The sequence below is a fragment of the Argiope bruennichi genome, chromosome 5, assembly GCF_947563725.1.
Source record: "Argiope bruennichi chromosome 5, qqArgBrue1.1, whole genome shotgun sequence".
In the NCBI taxonomy this organism is placed as follows: domain Eukaryota; kingdom Metazoa; phylum Arthropoda; class Arachnida; order Araneae; family Araneidae; genus Argiope; species Argiope bruennichi.
Window position 1 is genome coordinate 23,891,271 of NC_079155.1, and position 18,940 is coordinate 23,910,210.

The window sequence follows — 18,940 nt, forward strand, 5'->3', positions numbered from 1 at the left end:
GTATGCATGTTTATTAAATAACACAAAAATGAATATGATTCAAACATTAACACAGGTATACATAAATACTATAGATTAAAATACAATCAATATACAATATTTATAAAATAAGTTAAATAATTTTGTTATTTTACAAGGAAGGGCACATTTCTTAAAGCACATTGGTTGAATTAAGTTAAAAGGGATAGTAGGAACTTTATATCAACTGGTTGGATCATCACAGCTATCAATTAGTTCTGAACAATCTGCATCAAGAATACTTTCGCCACAGTGGTCTTTATGGTTAATCCAGTCTTTTCTTTGACAGAAGGCACTACAGTAAAAGACACGGTGGCAACCAGTGCATTCAGAAAATGCTTCTCGATCGCAATTAGCACAACGCTGCAAGAAATAAAACAGTTCAAATATAAGGAAAAGAAAGTACAATGAAAATGTCAGTTATGTATAAAAAGTTTATTCATAAAAAAAACTTGTCCTAAAACTAACAAAGAAACATTATTAGTTTTTTGTGGCAAAAAAATTGTTTATAACATATGTTTCCAGTTGTCATATGGATGCTGTATATTATTTGTAATGATATATTTAAAAAAATACATCTTTTCTCACCCACACTAATTCTTGTCGTGCAGAATGAACAGTTCTAGATAAAGTTTCTAGAAGTATGTAAATAGCACATTTTGTTACACTTCTTTGAAACTATTTCAAGAACACTTCTGTCTTACACTGATATCCATCATTGTAACAATTATCAGAGCCAAAAGGAATGTTTTAAATGAAACAGGTACCAAGTACTTTTAAATATTCATTTCTATTTGGTAAGAATTAATTGTTTGTCACATCAGCTATAAGCAAATAAATTGTTATGAAATTATGTATCACATAAAGTCTTAATTAAACTAAAAATATGAATAAAAAATTAACAAAATTAAACTCTAATCTAACATATTACTTAAATTATCAACAAATTCAAAAATTACAGTGATGAAATAAAGTAACAAACAGGGTAATTTTTTAATGATATCTGACACAGACTAATCAGTTTATATTAAAATACTTGACTCAATTAAAATTAAAGTTTGAATAAAAATTAAAACATCAAAGATATTATCATGTCATGAATGTGTACCTCTTCCATTCTCTTTCCCTCTTTTTACAATACAATATATAAATCATAAAATATTAAATAAATTTTTTGAAGCAGAGAATGAATAAACAGTTGAGAGCTCAGCAAAGGGATTTAATAGTGAATAATTAATACAATAGACAACCAAAAATGTTTTATTTTACATTCAAATGAAATGAACATTAAAATGAATAAAATAAACCTTTTTTACTTTAGTAATATCAACTTTATCAGCCACAAGAGAGTTAATCTTTTCTTCCATCTCTACACGTGCCTGCTCTATCGCTTGTTGTATTGCAACTTCTCTCTCAGATTTGGCTTCTAGCAAAGCACGAGATAAGGCAACTTGCGCTTCGAGGCGACATGTACTCAAAGCCTATAAAAGGCAGAAAAATTCTGAAAATGTTTCACTTTCAAAATTTAATTATCATAAATGAAAAAAAAAATTAATCTTCATTACAATATTCTCAGAAATTTATCAAAAAACAAGAAAATACAGTTTCAAAACAAACCACAATATTATACAGAACTTATAGACAAAGAGTCATAATCAATGCAGTATCACAAAACTTTTCATAATTTTTTTTTTTTTTCATTCAAGTGAATCAACATATTTTAGTAATAATAAATATTACCTGAATGAAAAAAAAATTTATTATTTACATTATTTTAATCCCTTCATTTAATTATAATGAATTCTCAATTTTTCAGCATTTTCTAATTTTGTTATCAATATAAACATTTTTATGAGAAAAAAACAGTAATCCCCCCTTCCAAATGCATCTCTGAAAAAGGAAGTTACAGACAAAAAAAATTAAAAAACCCTGTTAAATACAAAAAAACTGCATCATTTAACAATTTATTTATTTTTAGAATTGGAATATTTTTTTAACCATACTTAGCTATACATTATTATTATCTCTATTAATAATAAAAATGAAGGTGTGTGTATACGTTATCACTAAACAAGTAAGATCATTTGATTTGTAGCTACCAAACTTGGTACATGCATACATTCAAAGTTGGAAATATGATATTTGGAATGATTTTTAAAATATTTTATTTAATTAGAAACTAAGCTAAATTTTAGCATTTTTTCTGCATTATTTTTCCAAAAAAATATTACGGGACAAAAATAATTTTTACATCATCCGAAAATTTTAATAATTATCTATTTAATGACATCAAATTTTTTAGATATAATTCGTTTTCTGTCTTAAAAAAAGTATTTTTAATGTATTTTACAATAATACATTTTATTATTGAAGTGAAACTAAAATAATTTTCATTGTTGTTAGGAACATTTCATTTTGGTCCCCCTCCCCTTTGTAGATAATAAAAGTATGAAATTATAGACTATTTTTTTATAATGGACAGGTTTGTATTAATGAAATTTATAGTTTTACTTATGTTTAATTTTACAGATAAATAGAGATGAAAGTTTTTTAAAGTGTAACCATCTTTATCAACTATTATTCCTGATAAACTAGCTAGACATCAAAAGCACTAAGTAAGTAATATACAACATTTTTATAATACTTAAAGCTTTAAGAAAGTTTATAATGCAATAAAGAAAACTATTTCAACATTATAGAATTTGAAAAATGCAAAATTAATAGTGTATGAGGAAACACTATCAACACAAATAAAACTAAAACTTCAAAACATCATTATTTCCAACTTATAATTACAAAAACAGATTTTCAAATATTTAAAATGCATACTTCTTTTTTCTCATTTTCCATTTGTACTTTTAATTCTTGCAAAGCTGCTTCTCTGGTAACAGCACACTGATTTTTTACAGCTTCCACTTGTTTCTGAAGCTCTAGAATTTGGCGAACTGCACTTTTTACCATCTGAAATTATGCATGCCTTCAATTTCTTCCAGTGCTGATATATACATTTTCTCTGACCACTTATAAATTAAAATAAACAGGAAGGTGGGTAGCATAGTAGATAGGATTTTTGTAATTTCAAAGATGGTAGCTGCTGAATTTTTTTTTAAAAAATTAATAACTATGAACAGTTATAACTATATGCCCAGTTAAAAATATTAATAAAATATTCTCAAAAATTTAAATACTTAACACTCATTTTTAAAAATATATACCAGAAAGATTTAAACCTGCTGAGGTAAATGAATTTATTTTTTCTATTGTGGTCAAAATTAGGGAAGGATGAAACAAGCAAAATTTCTCATGAGCACATACAATAATAAAGATGTTTGAATTCTGATTATTATTCGATATTTTCAACAGTTTAAGTCAAGAATGTCAAATTTATGGCCCACAATGATTTTTTTTTGTTGCAAGCAAGCAAATAAAATAGCATATATAAAATTTTTTTATAAAAATTCATAACTTTACTTTTAAAATACCCAATTATTCCTTTGTTAAACATTTGCCACAATAAAACTATAAGCTTTGGAAATAAAGTTGAAAAAAATTTTGAATTTGTTAAATTTTTGCAAGGAAAGTTCTCTTTGATTTCCCCCAAGGAAATAGAGTCTAACCATAAATAAGTGGAAGAAATCAAGACGCAATGTTCTTCGATATGCACAGCTAAATCTACTAAAAAGATTCCATTTTCGAGCAGCAAGATTATATTAATAAATTTTTGTTTTTAATTGGTCCCCTTTAGCAATACAATAATGGAATATTTGCTAGCTAGGTTTAAAAAGACTAAAAAAAAATTGGTATACAAAATTATGCTTGTCTTTGAAAGTTTTTGTCAGTATTAAAGTTTAATCAGTGCAAACATTCTTTTCACTTATAACAGGAAAGGTTATTCAGCCTTGCACAGTTTTGCAATGAATCATTGCGGACAAGATGGCCTCCAAAATAGGAAAGATAGCAGATGAGAAGAGACATTTATAAGAAAGAAAATTATAGTTTGTGTTTTTATATAATTACTCTCCTATCAGAACAATAGTATCTATATAATGAAATTTTCATTAAATGGTGATTTCTGATTCAGAAATGAGCAAGATCTGGTTAAAAAAAATAGATCTCTGCCACTGCCTTTGTCAGATAGTACATTAATAAATTTAATAAATCATAAAAAAAAAACCTAAAAAATTTTAACATACTGTATTAATTATTAATAGAGTATGTAGTTTTTATAAATTCCAATTAATCATTTTAAAACAGAATATTTCAATAGCATTTGGATATAGTTAAAAAAAATTTTTAATGGTCCAATTTATTAAAGTTTAAAAAAATATACTTCTGAAGCTCAAAATTTTGCAAAATATTGTTTCTGCTCTAAAGTTAATAAAACTTTATTTTGAAAATAATACCTCATAGAAACTTAAGTGTATATACATAAAAATTAATAAGTTAATAATGTGGTATGAAACTGAAAATTCAACAATAATAAATGGTTTTGGTATATCAACAGCAAGAAAAAATTTATGAAACATTCATATACTTTGCCCATACCTCTTCTAATTGCCACCACTGTTTCTGCTCATTAATATCAAGAGCAGAAGGTAAATTTTTAGGCACTTGCGATTTTGTTTCTGGAGTTACAATAACAGAATCTGAAACAAATAATTCAATTCAATTTATAAATATCAGTATTTATAGTAAAAAAACAATCATAGCAGAAAAAATTTTGACATTATACAGTGTCCTAAATATTGAAATGTGGTTTAATTTTTGGCCTGCTAGTTAAATAGACGATGTAAACGGCAAAATAATTCAAAATAAGATATAGAATAAGACAGGGTAAATAATAATAATAATAAAATATGCCTCTAATTTCAAAAAGTTATACTTTTTAAATTTTTATGCGACCCCTCTAGACAAATTTGGTCAATTAAAAAAATTTCCTTTTTTTATCCAAAAAGATAATTAGAAAAAAACCCTACATAACTGTATCTTAAAACTACATCAATTATGATACAGAAAAAAAAATAACTTACGCGAATTTTCACATCACGTAAACGCACTTGCATGGTAAAAATAGCGATTGTATACAAAGTGACAGTGGAGATTTTTAGATCAAATACACGATAGCGTGTCAAAAAGTTCCAAATGCCCAAAAATAAAGCTTTAATAGACAGAGATAAGCAAAATATAGACAGAATCTGCCTATGACAGCAGTGGGACGCATGCGGTTCTCACTTTCATTTTATGCAGTCTAGCAATTGGCACATATAGCAAAAAATTGTGCATACACATATGTGGCGTATTGTTATGAGCGAGGATAGAACCTGGAACCTTGTGGTTTGCAGCTCAGTAATATGACCACCTTACAAAAGCAATTGCTCCTGTAGCGTAGCTGTTAACTGGCTTATAAGCTCTTCACTACAGACTCTCCCTCCAGTGAGTCGGAGGAGAGACGAATGATATGTTGAGTGTTGATGTATTAGCTGTTGAGTCTAATGTGCCTGTACCCAATTGAGTAGCGCCAAGCATTATGGCGAGCGTGTATGGTTGCTGTTGCTGCGTCAAGTGAGTCTGACACCTTTGGTTCGCTGTGGGTAGATGGCGCCACAACAGCTATACGAAGGTTGAAGGATCATGTCCGGGTCACCAATGTGGCGTATTGTTATGAGCGAGGATAGAACCTGGGACCTTGTGGTTTGCAGCCCAGTAACATGACCACAATACAAAAGCAATTGCTCGTGTAGCGTAGCTGTTAACTGGCTTATAAGCTATTCACTACACATATATAGACATTTTATAAAATGTACGTTAGAAAGATATCGAGATAAAAAAAAAATCTGCATTTCACTATGCAGTTAAAAAAAAAATTAGCATAAATATTTGAAATGGCTAAATTACAATTAAATGAAAGAAAATATATCGCCTGTGAATTAATTTGTTACAATGTCATTTTGGAAAATTATGATAAAATTGGAAATAAATTACTTGCATGAATTTTTTTTGTATTTTAATATTTACAAATAAAAATGACAATCTGAACATTAAAAAAGAAAACTCTTACGAATATGTGACAGTGCCTAAACAAGCAAAAAGGGGTTTTAATGGAAAAATTACTGCCCATTTTATAATTTTATAAAATGTAACAAATTTTATTCCTATTTTGATATATCATCCTTATGCAGCGCATTCAATTTTCAATTAAATATAAATCATTCAATTTTAAAGATACGAAAGAGTATGCGAATTTTTGTTGTTGCATAAAAAAAAATTAAAACTTTCTAATTGACTAAATTTATCTAGTGGGGATCGAATAAAAATTTAAAAAGCGCAACTTTTGGAAAATGAACAAATTTTTTTATTAACATGGTCTTATTTTGTACTACTCTGCAATTTAAATTGCCCACTTATCACTAATACGCAAAGAATTAGACTGTGTTTCAATTTTTTTAATGTACCTGTATAATGTGTACAAAAGATTACACTCAAACTTACTTGTGGGTAAGCCTAATAACGATGAACTTTTTCTTGTAAAGGAAGTTATGGACCAAATATAAAATTTCATCAATATAATATTACACCTATGGCAATAGACAAACAAACATTAACAAGCATTCCCAAACAGAAACCTGCCAAACACCACTTTCCACTAGATTCTTCCCCCCCCCCGACAAAATAGTATAAATATCTAACCTATATTATGGAATATCCAAAGTATAATACATCCATAAAAGTCTAATAAAGCCCAAATGCTGTCCTGGCAAATTTTTCGTTTTTAATGAGAATTAAATAAATTGTAAAATACTTTTTGGAAACAGCTTGATTTTTATCCATTTTAGAAATTATAACTGAATTAAGAAAAATTTAAATATATTTTACATTTTATTTCTGAAAGTAAATTTTCTATATTATATGCCTGTATCATGATTTCCAGCTAAGATTATTTAATTTTACCTTAAATAAAAATAACACCTCGACATTTTTTTATTATGTTCACATTTTGAATTACAACATGCCCCATCATGACATTTTATTACTTCAATACCAAAATAAACTAATAAAACATTTTAAATGCAACAGAAAACAAATTTCACTGCAAAGTGATTCTCTGCTTACTCTTCCTATTGCCGACTCCATTCTGCCCTTCACACTTCTCCCAACAATACAACCCTGATTAATGCAAGTGCAGTACTGTTTAACTATGACAATAATACTGGATATTCATTTCATTTATAGATTAATCGAAACAGAAATATGCATTTTTGGCATTTTATCTTATTTAAATATACACATCTACGTCAAATTTGTAAAGCCTGTATTATGACGAAAATGAGTTTTTAAGATATCTTATTCTTTTTTTCTAAGATACAGTTGTATTATTTGTTATACCACTAACACTGCTTGCCTTAGTTTAAGTGCTTAGTTAAGCAGAATTTAGTCATCATCCAAAAGAGCGAACACTGTTATAAGTTCATACAGGGTGTCCCAAAAACCGCAGCTTTTATTCCTTAAATATTGATCATAAACATATACTGTAAACTACAAAGTTACGTAAAAAAAGGTGCAAAATGTCATGAAATCGATTAAAATTTTCATGGGATTAAACTTTAAAAAATACAAAATTTAAACTTTTATACGGACCCCTTACAAAAAATTCCCAGTGAGCAAAATGTGCCCCATCCTCTAACAAGGTCATGTACAAAATTACAGCATTTTATCACAAAATGTCTCAAAGATATGAAACTACATAAATGCTGACTTAAACCACTTTTCAATGCTGATATGAGTTCGCAAAAAGGAAAAATCAAGTCGGATGTTTCGGATGTGTTTTAGGGGTCGTACACAAATTAATAAAAAAAAGTAATGATTGAATAAATAAATAAAAAAAAATTGCGATTTATTGGTTCAAAAGTATTAAAAATTTCTAGAAATAATAACTTAAAGGAAATATTACATACGTTTTTTTACAATGACTGTGCATTTTTTAAGTTATATTTTGTAATTCACGATATAAAGTATTTTTCAGGAAGCATAGATTTTAAAATTTGTATTTAAAATTAAAGATATCAAACATATTTTATTTCCTTAGGATGCATTCCTGCGTCGCGTCATCTGCACTGAAACTGTAAACATTTGTATTTTAATCTGTGACTGACCCTTCACCAACTTTGCTTTAACATATCTTTCAAAGCTTTCATGATAAAATCCTGAAATTTTGTATATGACCTTATTGAAGGAGAGGGCACATTTTACTCATTGAGAATTGTTTGGAACGGGGTCCGTATAAAAATTTAAAATTTGTAGTTTAATCCCCTGAAAATTTTAATTGATTTCATAACATTTTGCACCTTTTTTTACGCAACTTTGTAATTTATACAGTATATGTCTATAATCAATATTTAAAGAATAAAAGCCGTGGTCAATGTTTTTGAGACACCCTGTATATGAGCTTTTTAAAACATGCTAAAATTAGAAAATACCTTTAACAACGATTTATTTCTTGCATTTAAGTACAATATTTTTCTTGATTTATGGTGAAATTGACTATAATACTTCGATAATATTATTTAATGATATTTTTATTCAAAGAAATTCCATAAAAAAAAAACTACAATAGGACACTTACCTGGACATATAACAGTATTACTGTCTCTAGTAATCAAAGGTACTGAAATAAAGAAGAACAGATTTCATGTCAGTCTTGAATATGAAATACTGCATTTCATGTCACAATTTTTGAACTAGTTTGGTTTTTTATAACAATAACTTACCTGTTACAGTTGTAACTGCATCAGATGTTACACCATTTAATGTGATATTCTCAGAAGGCAATTCAGCGGGAGCCGAAACAATATCTAAAATTACATCGAAAAACTTAAATTAATCAGGACAAATAAGCTAAGGTCACTAAAATGAAAATTCAAAACTAAAATTTGCTAAGTCTGTCTTCCAACCATTTAAAATACTACACAATTGGCAATCATACACAACTAGCAATTACATAAACTTTATACTGCACAGTCATCAATAAAAAAATGGAACGCCTATGTAACTTTATTACTTATTATCGCATCTTCCAAAATTTGGTGTCGATGGAAATGACATAAGGGGACAAGTTTGTTGAGATAGATAAATTGACTACCAAGTTAATTAACATAGTAAGTTAGCTATCATCTCAAAAATTTTCCATTATGCCTATCATTTTTTTTTTCATTGAACCAATTTGTTGTCATAAAATTAATCTCACAATAAAATTTTATGGAATTCTGATAATAATTTAGAGAGTTACAGGTTTTGAAAAATGACATAATGTTAAATAAATCTTATAAAATTTTTCACTCACCTAATGTAAATTATCATATTTTATAAAATCATGAAATAAATGAAAAAATAATGAAAATTTGACATTTTTTATAAATTTTTAAATGTGAATGTATGAAAAAAGTGAATTGTAACTTAGAAAAATTTTTACATGGGAGCAAAGCTGACTTTCTGAAATACGGGAATCAAAAAACATTTTGCTCATACCCCAAATAGTTTTCAAAATATTAAAAAAAAAAAAAAAAAAAAAAAAAAAAAAATTGTAAAATTGTCACTTTTGGGGGCCACTTTTTGAGGGACTGTGTATTAAATTTATTTGGATTCATAGATTAATTTTTTATGAAGCACAAGCTTTAACGGCCATTATAATATCACAGTTAGTTAAATATTAAATTTATTTTCAGATCAAACAATTTTAATTTAAAATAAATTCGGCTTTTTAAAAAGATGATTTTTTTTTTCACTCAGACGATACAAAATTAAATTGCAGGACAGATTGATGGTTGGAATGTTTAATTAATTTTTGCCTTTTACCAGCAATGAAATAGAGTTCCAAGGAAATTCGTACCATTTCTTACCATTCAGTATATTAATTGAAGCTAAAATACGAAAATTAAGTAAGTCCTATTATTTATGCACTTAATAGTTTAATGCTGAGCAATTATTTATAAATTTCTTTAATTAGGTTGAGAATATTTTTAAAATAGCGTAAAATTATTACCTGAGAGTTATGAAATAATTTTCTTTTTGAAAAAGCGCTTATGAAAAAACGTGATTTTCGAACCTTTAGTTCGAGATTTTTACAGGATGATAATGTGCCTAACTCCGATCATTTGTATTTATTTGTTGTGATTACATCAGTTGTTGCATAACAGAAAGAATGCCCATCAATCTGTCATTCTTAAAACAGCTTAAAGTAGAAAACTTAATAAATTTTCCATCCAACGAACAATTATTTCCGCCTGAAAATAAAAGTCCATCTTTTTAATAAATATCAATCGTTTTTTTTTTTTTGTTTTGTTTGTTTGTTTTTATGGTATTTGCATTTCCCAATCAGCGACTTTTTAAGGGAGAAAAAATGGGTTCAACACTTTATTTTATTTGTCATAAAAATAAAGATATATGTTAATTTCTTAGAAAGGGATAAACTAAAAATGATAATGTTGAATTGATTTTAAAAGTAACGGGAAAAGCTTCAATATTTAAAAAAAAAAAGAAAAAAATACATTTTTTGAAAAATTATACTCATATAAAAGATAACTCTGAGATGAGTTGTTTGTTCCTCCAAAATTCCTGTAATAAAAACGCGGAAAAGGGATTATTTTGCTATTAGCAATCTTAGATTTATTTAATATATGGTCCCTGGTGGGTTGGCTTATTTTGAGCAAAGTTTTCAGCCAACAAAATTAAGTATATATATCAAGAATTACTGCCAATTTCGAAATGAAATTTGATATACATTAATAAAAATACCTCCTCAATCGAATTATTTAAAAATTTCAATTTCTGTAATGGAAAAATAATTTCCAAATAGTAATTAATTTACTCAATTAATCAGTTTGTCTATCTCAATAAATATGGCCCTTTAAACCATTTCCATTGATACCAGTTTTATGAAAAAGCGATGATAAATAATTAAGTTACAGAAATGTCCCATTTTTTTTCTGTTGACGTCTGTATAATTGAAAATTTTAAACAATTCTATAAAAGGCAAGCATGCACTTTCATTATTAAATAGACCAATATTAATTCCATCAGTGAAGTATTATAATATCGCATTTTCGCTGTCAAATGAATCATCAATATAATAAATAAATAGAATTCTGTTCTGAAATTACCTTTAATACTAAAACGATGAGAGCAGTACTTTTGATTACAATATTAAATACTCTATATTTCCTACTAATCCCTTAATATCCCGTTTGTTCATTGAAATTTCCTAATTATTCATAAAGAATATATAGAAAAAATTAGTCATTTTTACTCATTATTAATAATGTTATAGATGTGTATACTAAGAAGTTTTATTTAGTTTAGTAATATTAACGTCCCTTTTTAAAGCAACACTAAGGCTATTTTGGGACGGGCATCATAATTTTGAACCGCGATCAGATGACGAGGACGACAAATGAATTGCCACCCCACCCCGTCCAAACCACACTAGAGGGAGGACGTTTGGCCAGGACATTTTAACGTACACCAGACCAGCTTACACGACGGTTCTTCGACTGGGTCTTGAACTTGAAATCCTCCAGTTCCGAAGTCGAGACCTTACCATCAGGCTACTGCGGCCTCATGTATATTTAGAAAGACTGACCATTAAATAAACAGTACATGGTACACTGAGCTCTCAAAGTTTAATTATTTGCACACAATTCATTTTTCATTTCACTGGCAATTGAAAGGAAGTGGTAAAAATAAGATGGGGAGTATGAAAAACCTTTATTGACTACTAGCCGCCTTTGGCGACTAGCCGGTTCGCCAATCTTAATGTTCATTAACATTTTAATAATTAAATATTTTATGCAATTCCAACTTTAATAGATTCTTCAGCAAAATATTTTAAAACTTCAAATTTTGATAGTCATATAATTCACTCATAATATTATAAAGGCCTTCAGTCATAACGTGATATGTATCTCTCTAATTTTCTGTTACCCCTCGTAGTATTTATGCTTTAAACTAAAGTGTCAATGATTAATCTGCAATTAATATAATAATATTTTTTACTGAAACAAAGCATTTTTTTTAATAATATGATTACTGATAATAGAGTCACTGACGGTTTAAACTTTATGGGCACTAAAGAATATCTTTCTTAATTTATGTAATATCTCAAGAATTTTTCAACAAAATTTTTTCAGATTCATCAAGAACAGATCGATTAATTAACAATGTTTAATTTTAAATGCATCAAACACTAAGAAAATAAAATGAATCGTTTAAAATAATCGGTCTAAAACAAGTTAAAAAAAACTACTTAAAAAACGATGTACTTAAAACTATAAGCATATACAAAAAATATATAACTAACATAAATACAATTTAATTACAAAAGCATGCAACTAACCTAAAAATAATTTAAATTGTCCGTTGATAATGGTTGTCATGACAACAATCAGAACACAATGCGCATGCGTGAATTTTCTTCGCCGGTTACCGTAACGCAAATGCGTGAATTTTTCTACGCCAGTTGGAGTAACGCTATGCAGATTATACATTTTTAATTTCCTTTATTCTGTGTTATTTTAATTCAAAAGTACTTCAGAATGAATCTGAAACATGGATTAATTAACAATGCGTAATTTTAAATGCATAAAACATGAAGAAAATAAACAGAATCGTTTGAAATAATCCGCCGAAAAATGTTAACCCTAGCCTTACTCATTACTGTTGGGAGAAAAAAAAAAACTGAAGCCTTGCTTATTTGGAAGATTATTTTGGCAAAAAAGTTGACAGTGGAGAAAATGGAAGATTTTTTTGGCGGGAAAGTTAGTTTTTAATTAATAATTAAAATTCTAATTAAAATTTCAAAAAAAGGGACCCCAGGTGCACATTCCCGACCTCTAAGGTATACATGTACCAAATTTGGTAGCTGTAGGTCAAATGACCTGGCCTGTAGAGCACCAACACACACACACACACACACACACACACATTGAGCTTTATTATAAGTATAGATATAGATTATAATTTCTCCTGTGCTTGAAAATATCTATTTTACTCAAATAGCTAATATTCATTACTTTTAATGTACTTAATCTATTTGGACAAATGTTTCCTCTCATTCTATCATATACAAAAAGAGCTCCTTGATAAAAGAAAGTTGTCAGCAAAAGAAATTTCATAAGTGTTGCAGAATTTTTCTGAAATCAATTCTAGATGAAAAGGCAAAATCTGTTATTTTAAGATGAATATATTCCAGCAAGTTAGTTTCAGCAGCTGAATGTAATTATTTCCATAAATACAGCATAAAGCTAATTTTCCCCTTGGATCTAAAAATGAAGATAATTCAATGATAAGTATCGATTTTCAACATGCAAGAACTTCACATTAAAAAAATTTAGAATCAGGGAAAAGATCTTAGAAGCAAATTAGAACAGTAAGAATAAATCAAAAGCTCTCAAAGTGACAAAATGAAGAAGCAGAAAAAGAGAATATGTTATAGCTTCTGCATGGGCTGTAGTTCCTTCTGATATTCTTTCTTAAGAAAAATGATGACAGCACATAGCATTGATAGTATAGGACTAAGACATTAAACATATAAGCCTTGGAAATATTACATAAGCATGGAATCTTTTCATAAACAAAATGTTGTCATTTCATACAACAGTGAAGAGAAATGAATGTTTAACAACATTTACAGAATCTGCATTATTTCTAAATGTATTTTAATAATAATAAAAAATAATGAAATTTAACTTAAAGGGAGTTTTTTTGCAACTTGCGAGAGATTCAATGAAATCATGAAATATTTATGGTATGATCTGAAGTCAACTAATCTGAAAGACTCTGAATAAATATATTTATTTTGAACCAGAAGATCTGTCCAGAAGATAACCAACCAGAAGATCTGCCATTACTGTGTAACTTTAGTTTTATTACTGTAGCTATTCTTTTCTTATACTTTTTGTTACAATAAGATGTATTTAATCAACATTAGTTATTATGACTAAATGAATCTTATTAACCAGGCATCTTCAACAAGTATATTAATGATATTTGTATTGTCATGCACATAAATTTAGAAACAAGGAAGATAAAAAAAATTATGAAGAATATCAGTAATTTTAAAATATCAATTTATGTTCAAAACCATATTAAGTAGTTTGCTTTTGAGAGATTGAAGATAAAGAATTAAAAATGTAACACAAATTCTAATAATTTTTTTTTTCTTTTTGTGTAACAATAAATGATTTGTCATTTGAAAAATAAGGCAATAAATAATAATTAAAATATCATAAAGACAATACTATTTTTACTAAAAATAATAAAGCAATTGAAATAAAAAGTTCAAAAGCAATTGGACCATTTTAGTGTCTAATAAGCTTTTATCCATTGTCCCTTTCCCTTTAAACAAATGATCTTTCTATTCAAATTAACAAATATTACAATGGATTTCATATTAACTTTTTTCTTTGACAAATGGTAGCATGAGAAATTGCTTTTAAGTTACAAAACAAATACATTTAAAAATTTGTGTGAACTTACTATCGCTATTTGAAATCTCAACATTAGTAGATACTTTGAGTCTTGGATGATTTTTCCGTTTCCTTCTTTTATAAGGAGTAAAAAGTCTTACTGGACCACTCTAAAAGTAAAAAATTATATTTTTATATAAATATAAAAATATACATTTTATTAATCAATCCCATTTAGTGTAAGGCATAATGTATTTTATTATATGTGGTATTACATTTTCAAATAACTTTTGTATATTTAAATTTGAGTTGCAAATAAGTTGTAAGTTGAGTTTCAAATAACTGTTTCACATTACAAGTAAGATTCAAGAACAAATTATATTCATTAAGCTAGGTTCCATTATATGTTATATAAGAATGCACTTTAAAAAAATATCACAGCTTTAGTTTCTTCATCACCAATGAGTTTCAATTCTTATGCTTGGGAATCACAAATTATTCTATCTTAGGAATCTCAAGAATAGTAAGTTCAATTATTCAGATTTGAAAAGTATAGAAAGAATACGCTTAAAACAGATTGACAATAGTCATAAAATTTTCCATGGTTTCATTATAAATAAGTCACAAGTCAGACTGAATGGCAAGTTCAATGCAATGCAAAGAAGGGAGCTAAAAAAAAGGAAATAATAATACAGTGCCCATCAATTAGTCAGGAGAAATGAATGGTTCTACCTTGCAAATGCCTGAAAACCCAGAAGACCTGCTAGATATTCAGACATTGCTGATATGAACTGGTATATAGCTGAGAGAATTATGGTAGAATTCATTTAATAGTAAAGGGTTAAATTCTAGTTCAGTGCCCCAATGAGTTTGTTGCCAATACAGTAACCCAAGAAAGCAAGCAGAATAATTTTCCTAGAAACCATACTACTGATTGGTTTATTTATATATATATATATATATATATATATATATATATATATATATATATATATATATATTGCTTGTTGAGTTGTACATCTACCGCAATAATTTTGCAACAAATGGAAATTAAAGATAATTAACAAATAAATATCCATTAAAGTTCATCATTTCAGAATCAAAAGAGATTTAGTAATTGTGACCTATAAACACACAAAAAGAAATGTTCTTAGATAAAGTAATCATGATCAATAAATCTAAATTTTAATAAAAATGATGTGCAATTCTAACTGTTTCACAGGCATTTTGATTAATAACTTAAAATCCTTGTTGAAATAAAGGTGATACTAAAATAGGATTTCATTAACGTAAGACTTTTCATGCGTATTTTCCACCAAACTAATTAATATAAAAAAAGCATGTCAACCAATTTCTAGCACCAATTATATCAAAATACAAACCGAAGGATCAGGTGTCCCATCCCCATTTGGAACAGTATCTTCACAACAAGCTCCACAAGTGCAAGAGGTAGCATGGGGCCGTAGAATTCCTTGCTCAATAAGACACATCAAAGTACGCCCACCATAACGTATGCTTCTTTTCCAATCTTTGCTATTTCCTCGACCACATAGAGCTTCAAATTCAGATGGTGTATACCAGGATCCATTTACTAAAATACTTCTACCCCTATTTCCTAAAAATGATCAGAGTTAAAGAATATGAAAATTTAGCTGAAATATAAATTCTTAATTTTTATTTTATACAATGTTCATGTACTTCAATAAGTAAAATACAGAAAACAGTGACATAATTATTTTTTATTTATATAACAAATCAATGCGCATTCCCAATCCCTGACACACTTTCCAATTGGCATGTGTCACTCATTAGCCTGATTATGAAGTCAAATTAGTCTGATGGTGGCATTTCAATACTTACTCAAGGTTTTTTTTTTTGCTTGGAGTAACATTTGAAGGAATTTAAAAATTAAAAAAGGAATTTAAAACAAATACTTATTTTTTTATATATATTTTACTGCATGCTAAAATTTTTCAATGCATACCCATAAAAAATTTTTAATGGGTATGCATTTACTGTTTTTTTTTCTGATACTTTTCCTAATTTTTTTTTTTAATTTGGAGTTTAATTTTATGACATATTAATCTTAATGTTTCAAAATAATTTAAAAGAAATATAGGCTTTAAATTAAATTGGGCATTAATGAGTTAAAAGAACTTAAATATTAAATATTTTGCATATTTCTTTACGATTTACATATTTAGAACATACATGTCAAATGTACATAATTGTGATATTTTTTATTTACAAATAATTCCTAATTTATTATCGATTTAATTAATATTTTACAAGTTCCACTGATTAAAAAATACCAAAAAAGTAAAAAATTATCTTAAATGAAAGTATGCAGAAATTATACAGTTCTCAAAACCACACTTTGCATATTTCTTTCATCTTCTGAGTTCACCTTTGTTTTAGTTTTTTAGTAAAGAAAAGAATTTATTTAATTAAAATTCAAGAATTTCTAAAAAAAATAAAATAACCCTTTTACATATAATAATGTATCAAATTTCAACTTGAAATTATTAAAATTGTAATCCAATTGATTTACCAAAATCAATAATAAATATATGAAAAGAATTTCCCACATATAACTTCTCTAATGATATTGATTCATAATTAGTAAACGAAATTTCGCATCATCTTTGACTTAGTTTAAAATTCATACTTTTAATTTTCTATGCATTAATAAATAAATAAATAACCGGATTGAGTAGGTCAAAAATTGCATTTATAATAAAAATATTAAAATTATCTTACCTGAACCAAATTTGCTTTTGTGCAATTCTCCTCGAATATTTCTACATCGTACAGGCAAAACTGGATCATAAACTGACGGATCCCAATTAATATTTTTTTCAGGCACGGATAAGCTACGATTAAGTGGGTTAAAAGTTATTGTTTGTTGTGCATTTTTTAAAACATCCAAAGAAGGATTATGAATGATTATTCGGGTCGTTTTCAGCGTTTCTTGGTCCCCGAAGATGTTGCCGGATGCTGTGGTCACCAAAACATTCGGAGGCATGGCAATCCCGCTGACAGTTACCAGTTGCTGTCGATCGGAATCTTCGGAAATGCCGGATATGGCGTTCACGACATCGTCCGAACGTCCATTCGGGAGGTCTTCGTCCGTCAACCCGAGATCCATCGAATCCACCATAACACAACAAATCCGAAAGAGAATATTAGGACAATCCCTCCGTAAAAGAAACAGACAGAATCAGAATGAAAACTTTGAACATAAGAGCAGATATATTAGGAGAAATAAAATGAAACTTGAGAATAAAAATGGCGCGTCTACGTAGCTGTAGTTTACAGCTACTCAGTTTGTCGTCACATCGACCTTCCACCGGAAGTAGTGGTGTACCCACGTGGGAATGATGTAAACAAATGCGTTTCTCTTCGGGAGTGTTCGGGTGAAGGGCGGGATCTTCAAATCGAAACCGAACAATTCGGAAACCTCCGAGAGGAATAAAAGTATTGTTTATATCGGTGGCTCAAAATAATGGACTTCTTATGAATTTTTAATACGAAGAGTTGTATTTTATAATATTATGAGGCTCTTTTATAATTATTTTTTATAATTGAAATGCTAGCATGATAAAGATAATTTGCTTTTTTATTTTTATAAAAAGTTATTTTTAATTATATAAAGGTAATTAATTTTAATTATATAAAATAATTTTTCTTTAAAGATTTTACAACGATAACTTTTTAAAGATAATTTATTTATCGTTTTCAGATTGTCCTTTTTACACCAATTTTTGGTCTGTAATAAATCTCTAAATATTATTTACTCTCTAATTATTATTTTACTCTCTAATATTAATTCTCTCTAATTATTATTTACTTGCTAGATATTTTTTCCAGACACTGCAAATCCATTTTAAATAAACCCCATATTAGTTTCGGACAAGCCCTGTGCATAGAATAAAGTTAACCAAATGTGACCATGTGTTGCAAAGAATGAACCAGTCTGGAAAAAAAATTAAGGAACTCTGACTTGAGCATTCGGTTTCTATTCATCAAAAACGACAAAATAAGTAGAACTGCAGATGAATAGGTGTTATGTATTTTTCCAACGTCAACTATTTCATACTGAATTATTTACAAATGATTTCTAAAATTTTTATGCAAAACTGCATTTGAAATTAGTTATTTGCTTTATTTTTTTATTGGATTTCTTTTTCTTTCTTCTAGGCAGAAGAAATAAATCTAAATCTGTATTTGATAATGTTTATCTACTGTAGAAAATTTATAATACAGGCTAAATTAGTTACCTAAAACCGTGCTAATAATCCAAATTTATGGATGTTGCTTCCGTAAAATATTATATTCAGTTGAAGTTCAAAATATTGTAACTTATAAATAACATAAATGACATTCTTTCAAGAAAATAGTATTGTGTTAAAGACTGCTAATAATGGATCAGAGCAGACTGATTTTTTATAATATTAAGATGATAA

General features: G+C 27.8%; 1 protein-coding gene across 2 annotated transcripts; it reads right to left on the reverse strand.

Annotated features, from left to right (window-relative positions):
* Positions 1-17,904, reverse strand: LOC129969684 (deformed epidermal autoregulatory factor 1 homolog). 2 transcript variants are annotated; one of them, XM_056084351.1, is made up of 9 exons: positions 17,235-17,904; positions 15,857-16,089; positions 14,545-14,644; positions 8,784-8,867; positions 8,639-8,680; positions 4,564-4,664; positions 2,848-2,979; positions 1,326-1,499; positions 1-381 (listed from the first exon to the last, which is right to left on the reverse strand). In XM_056084351.1, exons 1-9 carry the CDS (start codon positions 17,632-17,634, stop codon positions 202-204), a joined length of 1,446 nt encoding a protein of 481 aa, XP_055940326.1. In that variant the 5' UTR covers positions 17,635-17,904; the 3' UTR covers positions 1-201. The 2 variants fall into 2 exon arrangements, with proteins under 2 accessions (XP_055940326.1, XP_055940327.1); XM_056084352.1 differs by having other exon boundaries at positions 3-381; positions 1,335-1,499; positions 17,235-17,899.
* Between the last annotated feature and the right edge of the window lie 1,036 nt (positions 17,905-18,940).

What these genes read in the sequence shown, in the direction of transcription:
- LOC129969684 (XM_056084351.1), bottom strand. Translation starts at nt 17,634, where the DNA reads ATGGTGGATTCGATGGATCTCGGGTTGACGGACGAAGACCTCCCGAAT. An exon ending in TGAGATTTCAAATAGCGATA is followed by an intron (nt 8,868 to 14,544) that starts GTAAGTTCACAC and finishes ATGTAATTTTAG; the next exon opens with ATATTGTTTCGGCTCCCGCT. An exon ending in TGGAAAATGAGAAAAAAGAA is followed by an intron (nt 1,500 to 2,847) that starts GTATGCATTTTA and finishes TGCCTTTTATAG; the next exon opens with GCTTTGAGTACATGTCGCCT.